The sequence below is a fragment of the Stegostoma tigrinum genome, chromosome 12 (assembly GCF_030684315.1).
Source record: "Stegostoma tigrinum isolate sSteTig4 chromosome 12, sSteTig4.hap1, whole genome shotgun sequence".
Classification (NCBI taxonomy): Eukaryota; Metazoa; Chordata; class Chondrichthyes; order Orectolobiformes; family Stegostomatidae; genus Stegostoma; species Stegostoma tigrinum.
In genome coordinates, this window is record NC_081365.1 from 45780918 (window position 1) to 45794279 (window position 13362).

At 39.6% G+C, this 13362-nt stretch overlaps 1 protein-coding gene across 1 annotated transcript in view; it reads right to left on the bottom strand.

Moving 5' to 3' along the window:
• The window catches only part of LOC125456739 (cytochrome b-245 heavy chain), a 35485-nt gene that overhangs the window by 11670 nt on the left and 10453 nt on the right, over positions 1 to 13362 (bottom strand). The window contains exons 2-10 of the mRNA XM_048540112.2: positions 12064 to 12159; positions 11861 to 11971; positions 9820 to 9892; positions 7890 to 8029; positions 7360 to 7541; positions 6455 to 6584; positions 6254 to 6346; positions 3671 to 3924; positions 337 to 499 (exon numbers count right to left, since the gene is read on the bottom strand). Coding sequence (XP_048396069.1) covers positions 337 to 499; positions 3671 to 3924; positions 6254 to 6346; positions 6455 to 6584; positions 7360 to 7541; positions 7890 to 8029; positions 9820 to 9892; positions 11861 to 11971; positions 12064 to 12159 — 1242 coding nt within the window. The remainder of the gene's footprint in view (positions 1 to 336; positions 500 to 3670; positions 3925 to 6253; positions 6347 to 6454; positions 6585 to 7359; positions 7542 to 7889; positions 8030 to 9819; positions 9893 to 11860; positions 11972 to 12063; positions 12160 to 13362) is intronic.

Here is a 13362-nt window from a genome sequence, read left to right on the forward strand (position 1 = left end):
GCTCAACTGGCTGCATGGCACTAATGATAAAATGGGCAGAACAGGTGGCAGGGAATGAACATAATGCCAACCTGAAGGATGATAGGTATGAGCAGCATATCGCCTGTTTGCCTGTATTATACAATCACATTTCTAGGCCCAATAATTCTAGAGGATCTTTGCTGTACAATATTCCTTTATTTCTGTTGTTGTAATTTACTGTGTCTTGAGACACTTTTTAATTTTAATTTAAGTTATAAACCTTGGAATCAAAACCAAGTATCAGTTCCATCTCGCTAATCAATTCATGCAAACAAAGTGAATCTCTTTCACTAAATGTGTTTCTGGTGCCATTACCTTTTTCAGTTTCAGATTGGGATCCGAGTGAGTGTATTTGTACCAGACCGATTTGAGGATAGATGCAAAAGGAGTAACTCCAATCCCTGCCCCAACAAGGACAGCAGTTTCGTATAAAAACACATCCTCACTGGCTGTACCAAAAGGACCGTCAACTGTAATACTGAAACAAAAAGTTAACGTTAAAAAGTAATCGTGCGTGTAATTGTAATCTCTTTGATACTGAAGTATCCCAACTACTAACAGGGTCTCCCAAAGGAAGAAAGCATAGGTTAGTGCTGAGAACGTTTTGATTGATCAGCATCTTTGATAAAATGCAGGAAAGAGAGATTTCAGAGAATGCATTGGTCAATGCATCGAACAGAATAGGTTCAGGGTCATGAATGTTGCTGAAAAAAAAAACGTCTTGTCAAAGCATTTCATTTTACACTCATCGGGCAAATTTGTAATAAATACCAAAATAAACAGAAAACAACACACTTGATATTGACACAAAGAAATGAAAGAGCCATGGATGCGGGCAATCAGAAACGAAAACAGATTTTGCTGAAAAATCTCGGCAGGTCTGGAAGGATCAGTGTCGAGACATCAACGTTAACATTTCAGGTCCAGTGACCCGTCTTCAGAATGGGCTGCCAGTCTTGCTGAGTTTTTCCGAATTTGTATACTTTATGCTGAAATGGGGGATCAAAGCCATCCTGCAGGATAATGGCTTCCCTGAACAGGCCATTTCTTGGTATGAATTATGCAAGATCATGAAGGGGCCTAAACCCATTGCTTTTGGTCATGAAAAATACCCAGTCTGAAACACAAGGTAGCTCACATGTTTGTGTTAATAAAATGTGAGGCTGGATGAACACAGCAGGCCCAGCATGTTTGTGTAACTGCTAGCTACTTCATACTGTTACTTTGCAGAAACAATATAAGTGGTATTCACCATGAACAGGATACTGCTGTCAAAACAAAAAGGACATTTGTCTTTCATACAATTTGATGATATGGAATATGCATTTCAGTGCTGGTGTTATGCTAGGCATATAGGACATTCATTTCAAAATAGGTGGATTGAGGTATGAATCAAGTTAGGGCACTGACCATAACTTAGACACCCGCACTTGCAGAACCTGCAACACAGTGTCAAAAATGTGATTCCATGATCAAGACATTTGCTAATAAGCTAACAAAGTGTGGAGCTGGATGAACACAGCAGGCCAAGCAGCATCTCAGGAGCACAAAAGCTGACGTTTCGGGCCTAGACCCTTCATCAGAGACGGGGATGGGGAGAGGGAACTGGAATAAACAGGGAGGGGGGGGAGGCGGACCGAAGATGGAGAGAAAAGAAGATAAGTAGAGAGGAGAGTATAGGTGAGGAGGTAGGGAGGGGATAGGCCAGTCCAGGGAAGACGGACAGGTCAAGGAAGCGGGATGAGGTGGTAGGTAGGAAATGGAGGTGCGGCTTGAGATGGGAGGAAGGGATGGGTGAGAGGAAGAACAGGTTAGGGAAGCAGAGACAGGCTGGACTAGTTTTGGGATGCAGTGGGGAGAGGGGATGAGCTGGGCTGGTTTGGTGATGCAGTGGGGGGAGGGGAAGAACTGGGCTGGTTTTGGGATGCGGCGGGGGAAGAGGAGATTTTAAAGCTTGTGAAGTCCACATTGATACCATTGGGCTGCAGGGTTCCCAAGCGGAATATGAGTTGCTGTTCCTGCAACCTTTGGGTGGCATCATTGTGGCACTGCAGGAGGCCCATGATGGACATGTCATCTGAGGAATGGGAGGGGGAGTTGAAATGGTTCGCGACTGGGAGGTGCAGTTGTTTGTTGCGAACCGAGAGGAGGTGTTCTGCAAAGCGGTCCCCAAGCCTCCGCTTGGTTTCCCCAATGTAGAGCAATGTCTCTGCTTCCCTAACCTGTTCTTCCTCTCACCCATCCCTTCCTCCCACCTCAAGCCGCACCTCCATTTCCTACCTACCACCTCATCCTGCCTCCTTGACCTGTCCATCTTCCCTGGACTGACCTATCCCCTCCCTACCTCCTCACCTATACTCTCCTCTCCACCTATCTTCTTTTCTCTCCATCTTTGGTCCGCCTCCCCCCTCTCCCTATTTATTCCAGTTCCCTCTCCCCATCCCCCTCTCTGATGAAGGGCCTAGGCCCGAAATGTCAGCTTTTGTGCTCCTAAGATGCTGCTTGGCCTGCTGTGTTCATCCAGCTCCACACTTTGTTATCTTGAATTCTCCAGCATCTGCAGTTCCCATTATCACACTTGCTAATAATCCTGTGTCTGCAAAGAATTGCCACTTTAACATTGTCAGTTGAGCTTGTAGTGTTGAGTACTTTGGTTACTGGAACCTATAAGTCTTAATAAAGAGTCCTGTTCTTTGCAAACAAAAACAAATATGTAAGCACACTTTGTCTGTTTCAATCAACAGAGTAGATTGTCAGGACAATGCCTTGACCGTTCACAGTCAACCTGCCTGGTTTAGAGTTTAAACAAATTTTGATAGTTAATTGTCAGTCATTCTTAAGTGATGAATTATTCATGGAAATACTTCCACCAATCAGAATCTACTTGCCAACCAATAAGCACTCTTCTCTTACATAGTATAAATACTTCTCCCCTTTACTGTGGTAGCCCCATCCATCTGACATTTCTTGTGAATTGTCCTGATCGGGTAAGGACAGAGGTGTTTGGAGATTGTAAGGTGGATGGAGGATTGGTTGTGGATTTGATAATGGATGCAGGACAGAGGGAGGGGTTGTCCAGAAGACGAGAGGTCCTGCTTCCTTGCAGTGTTGAGAAGAAAAGGATTATATCATTTTGCTTACATTTTCTGGTCTTCTGCCAAACGTGAGGCTAGTAGTTCTAGTCAAACATGCTGCCAAGCCCAACAGACTCTTAACATTACTTCAGGGCATCTGTTAATAAACTACTGGCTTAATTCTGGTGAACACCTCAAATCCTAGTAGGAAAAAGGAGCCTGTAAATTTTAAATCCCTCTGCCTGGTTCCCACTGGGTGGAGTAAATTAAAATTCCTCCTTTTGTGTCAATAACACTGATGGACCTGGGTTCCAAAGGAATGATACTACGATCAGTGTTCTGATTAGGTAGCAACCTGTATGACAAATGAAACTTTGGAATTCACAGACATTTAGCCTGTGATTCCCAGAACCCTACTCTCTGTTAGCACAGCAGCTTCTTACTAAGAGTGACGGGTTGGGGATATCACAACTCAGGTAACTAATAGAATTTATACTGTAATTTATTTCTAAAAGGTCATAAAGACTGGTGAAAATACTATTAAATAGATGTATCCAAATTGCGAGTTCTCTCACCTGGGAAGTTTCCATGCTTCTCGGAATTCCTTTTGGTCTCCTCCACATACTTTGAACAAACTGTCTGTCCAGTCTCCCACGATTCTCACATGAATGCTGAAGTGGTCTTCCTCTGGAGAGGAGGTCAATGTGAAAGGGTGCCATTCCAACCTTGAAACCTTCGAGCATTGGACAAAAATGTATTGACCAACCTCCATCTTAAAACCTCGCTTCTTCATCTGCAGTTCCAGCACTTTAGAGGGATGGGTAACAACCTGTGAAAAGAAACGACTGTTTGAGCGAATGGCAAATGAGCATACAACTGATCACAACAGCAAGCAATTCCAGTCAGTTTTAATTCCTTTACATAAAATCCTGTAACAAAAATCTATCATTGGAGAATTTGCTTAGCCTTTCATAGGATCATCTTTATAGCTGCCTCTACCATGTCCATCCCTTCAACTGGCCCATAGGAAGCAAACCACATCTAAAACCTTCCCCTTTCCTGGCCCTGGATTCAGCCTTTTCTTTCATTTATTTCCTATGACCTCCATCCCCTCTGAGTGAATCTTGTCCAATTTCTGCACTCTTAATTCGATCTTCATTAAAATGCTGACAGCTCAGTTTCCCCTCTTTTTTTCTCATGCTGTCCAAAGTCATTAATGGTTTTCTCTCTCCTCGTGTGTCACATTCTCCCTAAATCTGCTGTTATCACTCCGCTCCTCAAAAAATCTTCAAAATGACACCATCTTTGAAAACCATCATCCAACTTCCAACCTCTTTTGCCTCCCTTCCCTGTCACTTCCAAAATTCATTTCCACCTGTCCCAGAACTCTGTTTGAATTCAATATCAATGTGAAACACTAAACAGCAAAGTCTCAAATTATATCCTGTGTGGCTGTAAGATGAGTAAGGTTTTGCTTATCCTTGAGCTCCATCTATAGTCTGCCACATAATGGACCATACTATCCTCCTCAACACTTCTCCACTGCAGTCCAGCTGAGTGGGACAGCTCTCACTTGGTTATTACTAAACCGCAGCTGGAGATTCATTTCCAAATGCTTCTCTCCTACTCTTACTGTGTTACCTCTGTTGTCCCCCATAGATCTATTCTTGGCCCCTACTGTTTCTCATCTGTGTGCTGTCCTCAGTAATATTGAAAGTACAGAGTCAGTTTTCATGTGTACAAGACTCTCGGCTCTATCTACACATCTTTTTTCTCTCCCACTGTTGCTAATTTATCAGGCTATTTATCCAATATCCAGTATTGGTTGAGAACTAATTTCCTATCATTAAATGTTGGGAAAGTTGAAGCCATTGATTTTAGTCTCAACTTAAAGTTCTGTTTTGTTAATAAAGGTAGAAATCTGAGATTGAGCCAGTCAGTTCAGACATTGTTGTCACATTTGATCCCAAGATCAGTTTCTTTCTTGATTTTTGAGGCAAATGCTCATTTCCACTTTCATAGTGTCACCAACTTTTCCACTGTTTTTGCTCATCTGCTACTGAATCTTTTGTTCATATCCTTGTTATATGTAGACTTTCTACTTGCCATGTACTCTTCCCTGTCCTCCCACTTTCTAATCTCCATCTCGCTCTCCGAGAAAGCTCTGCTACCTGTTCCTCCATCATTCCTGTGCTCATTGAGCTGCTTTGACTCCCAAACAATGCATTGATTTCAAAACTCTGATTCCTGTTTTCAAATTTTCCAGATCATCCTTCCCGATCTTTGTAATCTCTTTCAGCCCAGAGCCTTTCAAAATACCAGTGTTCCTCTAATTTTGGCCTCTTGATGGTCCCAATTTTAATTACTTCACCGATGGTAATCACACCTTCAAATGCTCAAACTCTAATATTTGCAATGCCCTTCCTGAACATGTTCATTTCTTTCATTACAGACGTCTGAGAGGTAAACTCCTTAAAACTACCTTTTTGAACAACATTTTGGTCATCTAACTCAATATGACACCAAGCCAAAAAAGAAGGTATTTTGATCTTAATGTTGCTGTGAAGCATTTTGTAACATTTTATATTAAATATAAATTGTAACCTCAGTATAAATGAGAAAGTACATTGTATATACATATCCCATACAGTCAAGTATTAGTTGCCTTTTCTTGTCCTTTTTTAAAAATATATTTTCCAGCCTTTCTCTTTCTCTAATGTCAAGTAGCTTAGTTTCCAAAATTGTGTTAGAGGTTGGGTAACTGCTTATGTTCTAAAGCTTACTGCAGAACAATGCAAGGGATACAGCAGAAGAAATCCTTCTGCCTTCCCCTTGTCAAATGCTTTGGGCAAATTCTATTTAACATCTTTTTAGAACATCAGCATTTAGCTCATATACTCAATGTGAAGACCATTGTGGATGATATTGCAGATCTGACAATTTTTTGACACAAAATTACTGAGACAGCAGGTTGCACACAATTTTCTGGGGGCATTTCACCAACTTTTAATCCATTTCTGGAGATTAAAAACAAAGATTCTATTTCAAAGGATTTTCATACTTCTCATCTTTTCACACATAGGCATTAATATACAGCAGAATGAATTTGTGGTAATGCTGGGCCTGGTCAAACAAACTTCAATAGAACATTTGCTTACCTTTGTGATTACAACTTTTTGATGGGATCGCCAAAATCGCACAAGTCTCTCGCAAACATACAAAACCATGGGGCCCACCACCCATTTCCATGTCTATAAAGAGGATCAGTTGGTTTAGTTAAAAAAGTGAAAATAATTTAATGTGATTGCATTCTCTCAACTAAATATTATCATTAAAAAGTGATCAAAAGACAGACGTACCATTGGAGGATTCCCTGCGAAAACAGGAACAGGACACTGTCTGATATTCCCCCATTCTGTATACCTATCCTTACAAAAGGTAGCATTATGCTCCTTTAGGCTGTTATTTGTTTGACCACGAACAATTCGTCTGATGGTTGAAGCACAAAATACGGCTTTTGTAAGAAAGTTTAAAGAGACTTTGTGCTTGTTTTTTTAAAATTAAATGTCAGCATATGAAATACTGTTGATGAAAAAAGTGCTGGAGAACCTCAGCAACTTTGGCAGCATCTGTAGAGAGAGAAATATTTAATTTTTCGAGTCCAATCACTCAGTTCTTTGGACTCAATATTAATTCTGTTTCTCTCTCCACAGTTGCTGCCCGAACCGTAGAGTTTATCCAGCACTTTCTATTTTTATTTCAGATCTCCAGTGTCTGCAGTATTTTACTTTTACTTAAAACAGTATCGAACCTTTTCTCCAGTCAAGAACACTTTGCTGCAAATCTGTCTGGTGTGTGACAGTAGAGGATGAATGAGGGAGCAGGCTAGTAGGTGTGTGCGCTTTGGGGTTATTTACAAAATCCCAAAAGACTGCAGCCACAATAAAGACACTTTACTGCTACTGTTTATTGCAGGCTGTTGTGAGTTATTTCATGGTAGTCAGATTTTGTTTCCCTTTTAAATGTAACAAATGTGTAAATTAAATTTCTCATTTAGGATCGGAGCATTTTGGATTGTGTTTTTGACATATCATACTGCCAGTAGTGATTTCCACTTTGCTGCCATTGGATACACAGCTGCTGACACTTCTTGCCACGATATTGTTTAGCACTTATTAGTATCTGAAGAGAACTTTTGTTGAAATTAGAAAGATGGCATGTCAGTTGGTGTGAATGGTAAACAATTTGTAAGTACAATACATACCCAACTCCATGGATCACAAGCCCGACAAAAAAGATCACAAAAAGATGATGCGTGTACCAGAAAACTTCAAAGTATGACCTCCTGATAATTTCTGTTGATGTTGTTATCATCAGTATCAGCGCAAGAGTGCTGGCAATGCCACTTAGTCCAGCCAAAGTTGTGAATGCTACTTCAGTGGGATTCTAGAAAAGAAAAATAACAAATGTATAAACAACATAGAAAAAAAAATCAACCAATTATTAAAATGAAAGAGAAACTTAGATGTTTCCTGGAACTTCTATATTATCAGCACAACAGCTGGATCAACACTAGATAGAATGCACCTTCTCCATCGGAATTACGGACGGACAATAAATGTGTGCCTAGCCAACAATGTCCACACATCAGGAATAAATAAAGGAGATGTGGATTGTAGGAAATTTGAAATTCTATCATACTTTTTAAAAAATTTGTGCACCTGTAACAAAGTCTGCAATTTGCCCCCAATGTATAGTGACTGCATTAGATACCAAAAAAAAGTTTCACGTTACCGTGTTTGGGTCTCGAATTGGATTCAAATAACTTCCATCGTTTTCAATTTTAGACAAAACATTATTAAGTGTTCCATTTTCATACCCTTGGCTCGTCATAAATCGCTCAAAGTTGAACAAATGTGCAATGATGTGAACGGCTGTGAAGGAAGTGATGGAGCATTCGTCATAAGCCTGTAGAAATGCTACAATATGTAGATGATAACCAAGACTACTTGAATTATTTTATCGTTCAAAGAGATTGTGTACTACTTAAATATGGCCTATGGAGTCGACTTAAATAATGGGTCTGCATCTATAAAAAAAGTTATGTCAGCTTTTCTTTTACTGTAGTCAGCATGACACAGTCTGATCCCTCAGGTTATAGGGTGCATTGTGCTAATTTCTTTTAGGTAAAATATACAGTTGTAAAATACCAAGTAATATTTAAATACAGCAAAGTCAATATCATTATTCATAATTTTCTTAATGTTATCCTTAAACTTGATACATTTGAGAAAATATTATTCTCTCTAATTTTTCCCTTTAGAATCTCCTAAAGGATCTGAAAAAATAGTGAAGAAACATAATTATCATGTCAAATAAAAGAGAAGTAGTGAAATTCTGGAAATCTGAAATAAAAACAGAACATGCAGAACATATTCATTAGTATCTTTGGAGAGGGAAACAGATGTATGGCCCTTCAATGAATGAGGATTTAGGAAATGGGCAGGAGAGATCAATATTAGCTGAAGCACCTTACAGAGCCACAGTCACTGAGGTTCTGATGAACCTAGTAATAGGCATCACTAAAATGCTTTAGTTTCCATTCCTGCCAGGCATGCAGTCAAATGAATGACCCGAAGGAGCATTCGGCGTAAATACCAGCTGTCTGGGATGTTAAGGAACAATCCCCAGACTTTGGAAAGTCATTGAAGCCTACCTTTAGCAGGAGGCAGTCATTATCAGTGGAAGAAGCTAAGAGGAAATCAGTAATTGGAAGAGGCAGCTGGGAGTAGAGGAAGAATGATGATTGGTACTGGAAGAAGCTGAAGGTATGCTTGACGATCCTGATGAGTAGTGTTGAAAGAAGCAATTATTGTGTCAAACAAGTCTGCCCTCCCTTTCCCTGCCAGGTTTCTCCAGTGTTGGGAACACTGTTCAGTTACAGTTAATTTTAAACTATGGGAGTCAAACTAAAATATTAATACATTATTGAAAAAAAAGACTGACTGTGCGCACTGTGGCAGGTTGCTTCCACTGCATTTAACTCTGTAACGTCCCACCCAACCACTTTCCCTGATCGGTCATGAGGTTATCAACACTGAGGCCAATTTTTCAGGTTGATAAGCTTTCAACAGAACTAAAGTCACAGCTTCATTTTTAACATTGCACTGATGTCTACCTGCCCACTTCTATTTATACCACTACGTTATTCAATTATTGACCTGAATAATAAGTCAATTCTTTATTTTAGACCACAGGGACATCTTCACATTTCACGATCAATTCTGATTACTGACCTCTCCAAAATTCACCAACATCAGGACAAAACCCTACGAACATGGAAATGTCATTGTTGCCACAATTTTGTATTCATATTTTGTTCGGAGGTTACTTTATTTATTGTACATAAAAACAGACCATATCCATACAGATATGGCTTTCTGGTAATAGCATTATTGAGTTTACTTCCATGGTGGGAAGTCCATGAAATACTTGTCGTATTATATTCTGTTCTAAAGCATTTGAACAGTTACAAAGTTGTTTGGTTACATCCAAAGTTTTCTAATGTTGAATATTTTTACTTTTAATCCACAAAAATGTCTTAACTTTTGTAGTTGATTTGATTTGAATTCTTGACTTGAATTCAGGAAGAAATGAAGCCTGAAAATTTGAAGACTTACATATAAAACAAATTAAAATAGAGTAAGAAAAATCTGTTTGTTACCTGTATGCAGGGCAATCATGTAAGCTACCAGCTTATGGAAGGAAATATTTTGGTCCAGTTGTCTTCTACAGCACTTTAAATTAAAACACATGTTACAAGGCACTGTGACAGGAGAGTGTATAAACAGATTGCATTACTCTACTGCCATCACCTCGGCCAATGTGCAAGCTCAAATAAGTAGCATCGAACATTGGGTCTCAGTTTTTCCCAGTGATTCTTGTTGAGTTTCCTGTTATACTGTTGATAAATGCTTATATCTCTCCTAATGTGAATGAGCTCTGACAAATTATCAACTAATGTCCATTTACTATTTTTGCTGTGTAACTTTATATCAATCTATATCAATAACAACATAAACCAAGCAGTACAGCAGGATCCTGTGCCTTTATTGTGTTTTTTAAATTCCACTAGCCTAAAAATGCCTTGAATTGACTTGGCAGTAGTAAATGATAAACATACGTCTTTAATAATGTTTTCACTTCTCCACAAACTGTAGGTTTTTGCTCTGGAATTTGTGTAACTAGAGGGCCATTTCAACAAAAAGCTTGTACAGGGAATCTGAGGTTTAATATGCCATTAATAACATATTTACCTTTGAATGGGCAAACCTGAACTTTTTCTGGTCAGTGTGGTGCATGTCTATCTTTTAGATAAAGCAATTTAATGTCATTTCCATGTATTTCAAAGCCAAATCTCTTGGTGAGATACTGGCATAGTGCTTGATTAGTTTTATCATATTTTAATTTTATTTCTTATTTTACATTTTACTTTTATTCAGGCAAGTGTAAGGATATTCAGTTTCCACATGCAGCAGGGGCTCTAGCCCAGGCCAGAGCAGACTACAGAAATGTCTTGTTAACCCCTTGATTCAACACCAGAGCTATGATTGGGGTTTAAAATGACAGTCAGGACTTGCCTTTCTTCAATGTTAGTGGCACCTACAAATTTAATCTTGGATCTTGGGTGGCATGGTTAGCACTGCTACCTCAGTGTCAGGGATCTGGATCCAATTCCAGCCTTGGCTGACCGTCTGTGTGAAGTTTGCATATTTTCTGCTTCCACTCAGTGCTCCAGTTTCCTCCCTTGGTCTAAAAATGTGCAGGTAAGGTGGTTTGGTGTTCTAAATTGCCCTATAGTGTGGATTTGATGGGCTGAATTGCCTTTTCTGCACTGTAGGGATTCAATGATTAAATAGTGATCTTCTGGCTACCATTTTAAAACAGGCTTTTTGATTTTTTAAAGCAAACTGGATTCCAACATACATAAACAGAAATTGCTGGAAACACTCTGCAGGTCTGGCAGCATCTGTGGAAAGAAATCAATCAGATTGGGTCAGTGGATCTGAAATGCTAACTCTGATTTCTTTCCGCAGATGTGACTAGATTTGCTGAGCTTTTCTGCCAATTTCTGTCTTTGTTTCTGATTTCCAGCATTTACAGGTGCACAGTTTGAAATGGTGCAAAGCACTAATGAGCCATCTCTGAAAGTCTGCAGATATTTTCTGATCAATCTGCTCAGTGATGTTATGACCCACCTCTGGAGCAGGTGGGACTTAAACTGAATCAGAGATAGGGATACCAACACTGTACCATAAGAGCCTTTCTCATAAGTCTACATTAGCGTTCTGCTCCATAGTCTAATGCCACTCATCCATTTACTTTCAATATCCCCTCAAATTCACCTCTTTCAAGCAGTTAGCTGCTCTCTTGTTGAAACAACATCAGCTTAAAACTTCAACTTCTAACTTCCCGTTTAATAGTTTACAACCTGCTCTTTAAAAAAGCTGTCACTTGCGTGGAGACATTCTTCAATATTAAATGGGTGAGAAAAGTAAAATCTAATGTATTTCTGTTCTGAGCTGTAGTAATTGGTGATTGAATTACAAATCATTAATGGGTCAAATAATAAAACCAAAGTACCCCCCAATAGCAGAAATAATTTTGTACAATGAATTGTGTCTTTCTTAGTGCTGCAGGTGTTAGGGTATAAAGAGTAAATAAGCATGCACATTTCATACAATGAGAGTTACTTGAATTCTTACCCCACATGATCCTCTCAGGAATGACAACAAATTTCGGCACACTGGAAGGAGGATCAGCATGCAGTTGAAATTCAAACATGCAGCAGGGGCTCTAGCCCAGGCCAGAGCAGACTACAGAAAAAAAATAAAATGCACATGAGCCACAGTGCATCTGCAGAAGACAAACTGTCATCTGAAATATTGGTATCTCAAGGCAAACTTACTCCAAGAAGCTCTCGTGTATAGAAAAACTTTTCCCCATCCTCATACACGTAAAAGAAATGCACAAAGAGAAATGCATTTATTCCAAGCCACACCAGCTGCAAATAAAGAGAAGTAAATACAATAATCAGGATATAAAAGTAATCTGGAATCTACTGATGACCGCAAAACCATTGCCAAAAATAGAAATTACTGGAAAACTTCAGCAGGTCTGGCAGCATCTGTGGAGAGAAATCAGAGTTAAGGTTTTGGGTCACGCAAGCCTTCCTCAGATCGAGTTCTGTATCTATGAGAAAAATCTCTCCACAGACGCTACCAGGCCTGCTGAGATCTTCCAGCATTTTCTGTTGTTGTCTTTGACTTACAGGATCTGCAGTCCTTTTGGTTTTTATAAAGCCATTACAATTTTTTAGAAGAACCCATCTGGGCCACTGTTGTCCTTTGGAGAAGCAAATCTGTTATCCTTACCTAGTCTGGCTAACACACGAGTCCAGATCCGCAGCAATGCAGTTGACTCTTGACTGCCCTCACAATTGGCCCAGCAAGCCGTTGAGTTCAAGAGCAGCAAAAGGCAGGCATTAAATGCTGGCCAGCCAGTGACTCCCATGAGTAAATTTAAAAAAAATCTTTATTTCTATTGCAGAGATAGTAGGAACTGCAAATGCTGGAGAATCTGAGATAATAATGTGTAGAGATGGATGAACACAGCAGGCCCAGCAGTAGGAGCAGGAAAGCTGAGGTTTTGGGCCTAGACCCTCCTTCATCCAGCTCTACACCTTGTTATCCTTATTTCTATTGCAGTGCGCTTCTCTCATTATGTTGTTGATATTGAGGACATTTCTCCTCTGGAAGCTTCTAATTCATCATTTGACATCAAATGTCCTGCTCCTTTCATTGTCACATGTACAGATCATAACTATACCAATTGTAGGTTAAACATTAAACATCATCTTGATGGAACAGAGAAGAGAAATTCAGGAAAGGGAGATCTTGTACCAATAACAGATCCTGTCGAGTTTTTGTTCTGTTTTAACTGGAGGATGAAGACTTAGTTGGGCTGTGCTACACTCTTGTGAAATCCCCTGAACTGAATTTTCCTGAAAGCACTTGTTCCGGGCGATAATCAATACTCGGACAATACAGAGAAAGATTTTACTCCATCATATAGACATTCAAACTTATTTGTCCTCCCCAGATCTAACTCATTGCTTCCTCAAACCTTGGAACAGAAACAGGGATGAAGTCAGTGAAAGTGAAGAAAAATAAATACAAGCACCATCTCAGTGTAATAATTGTTGAAA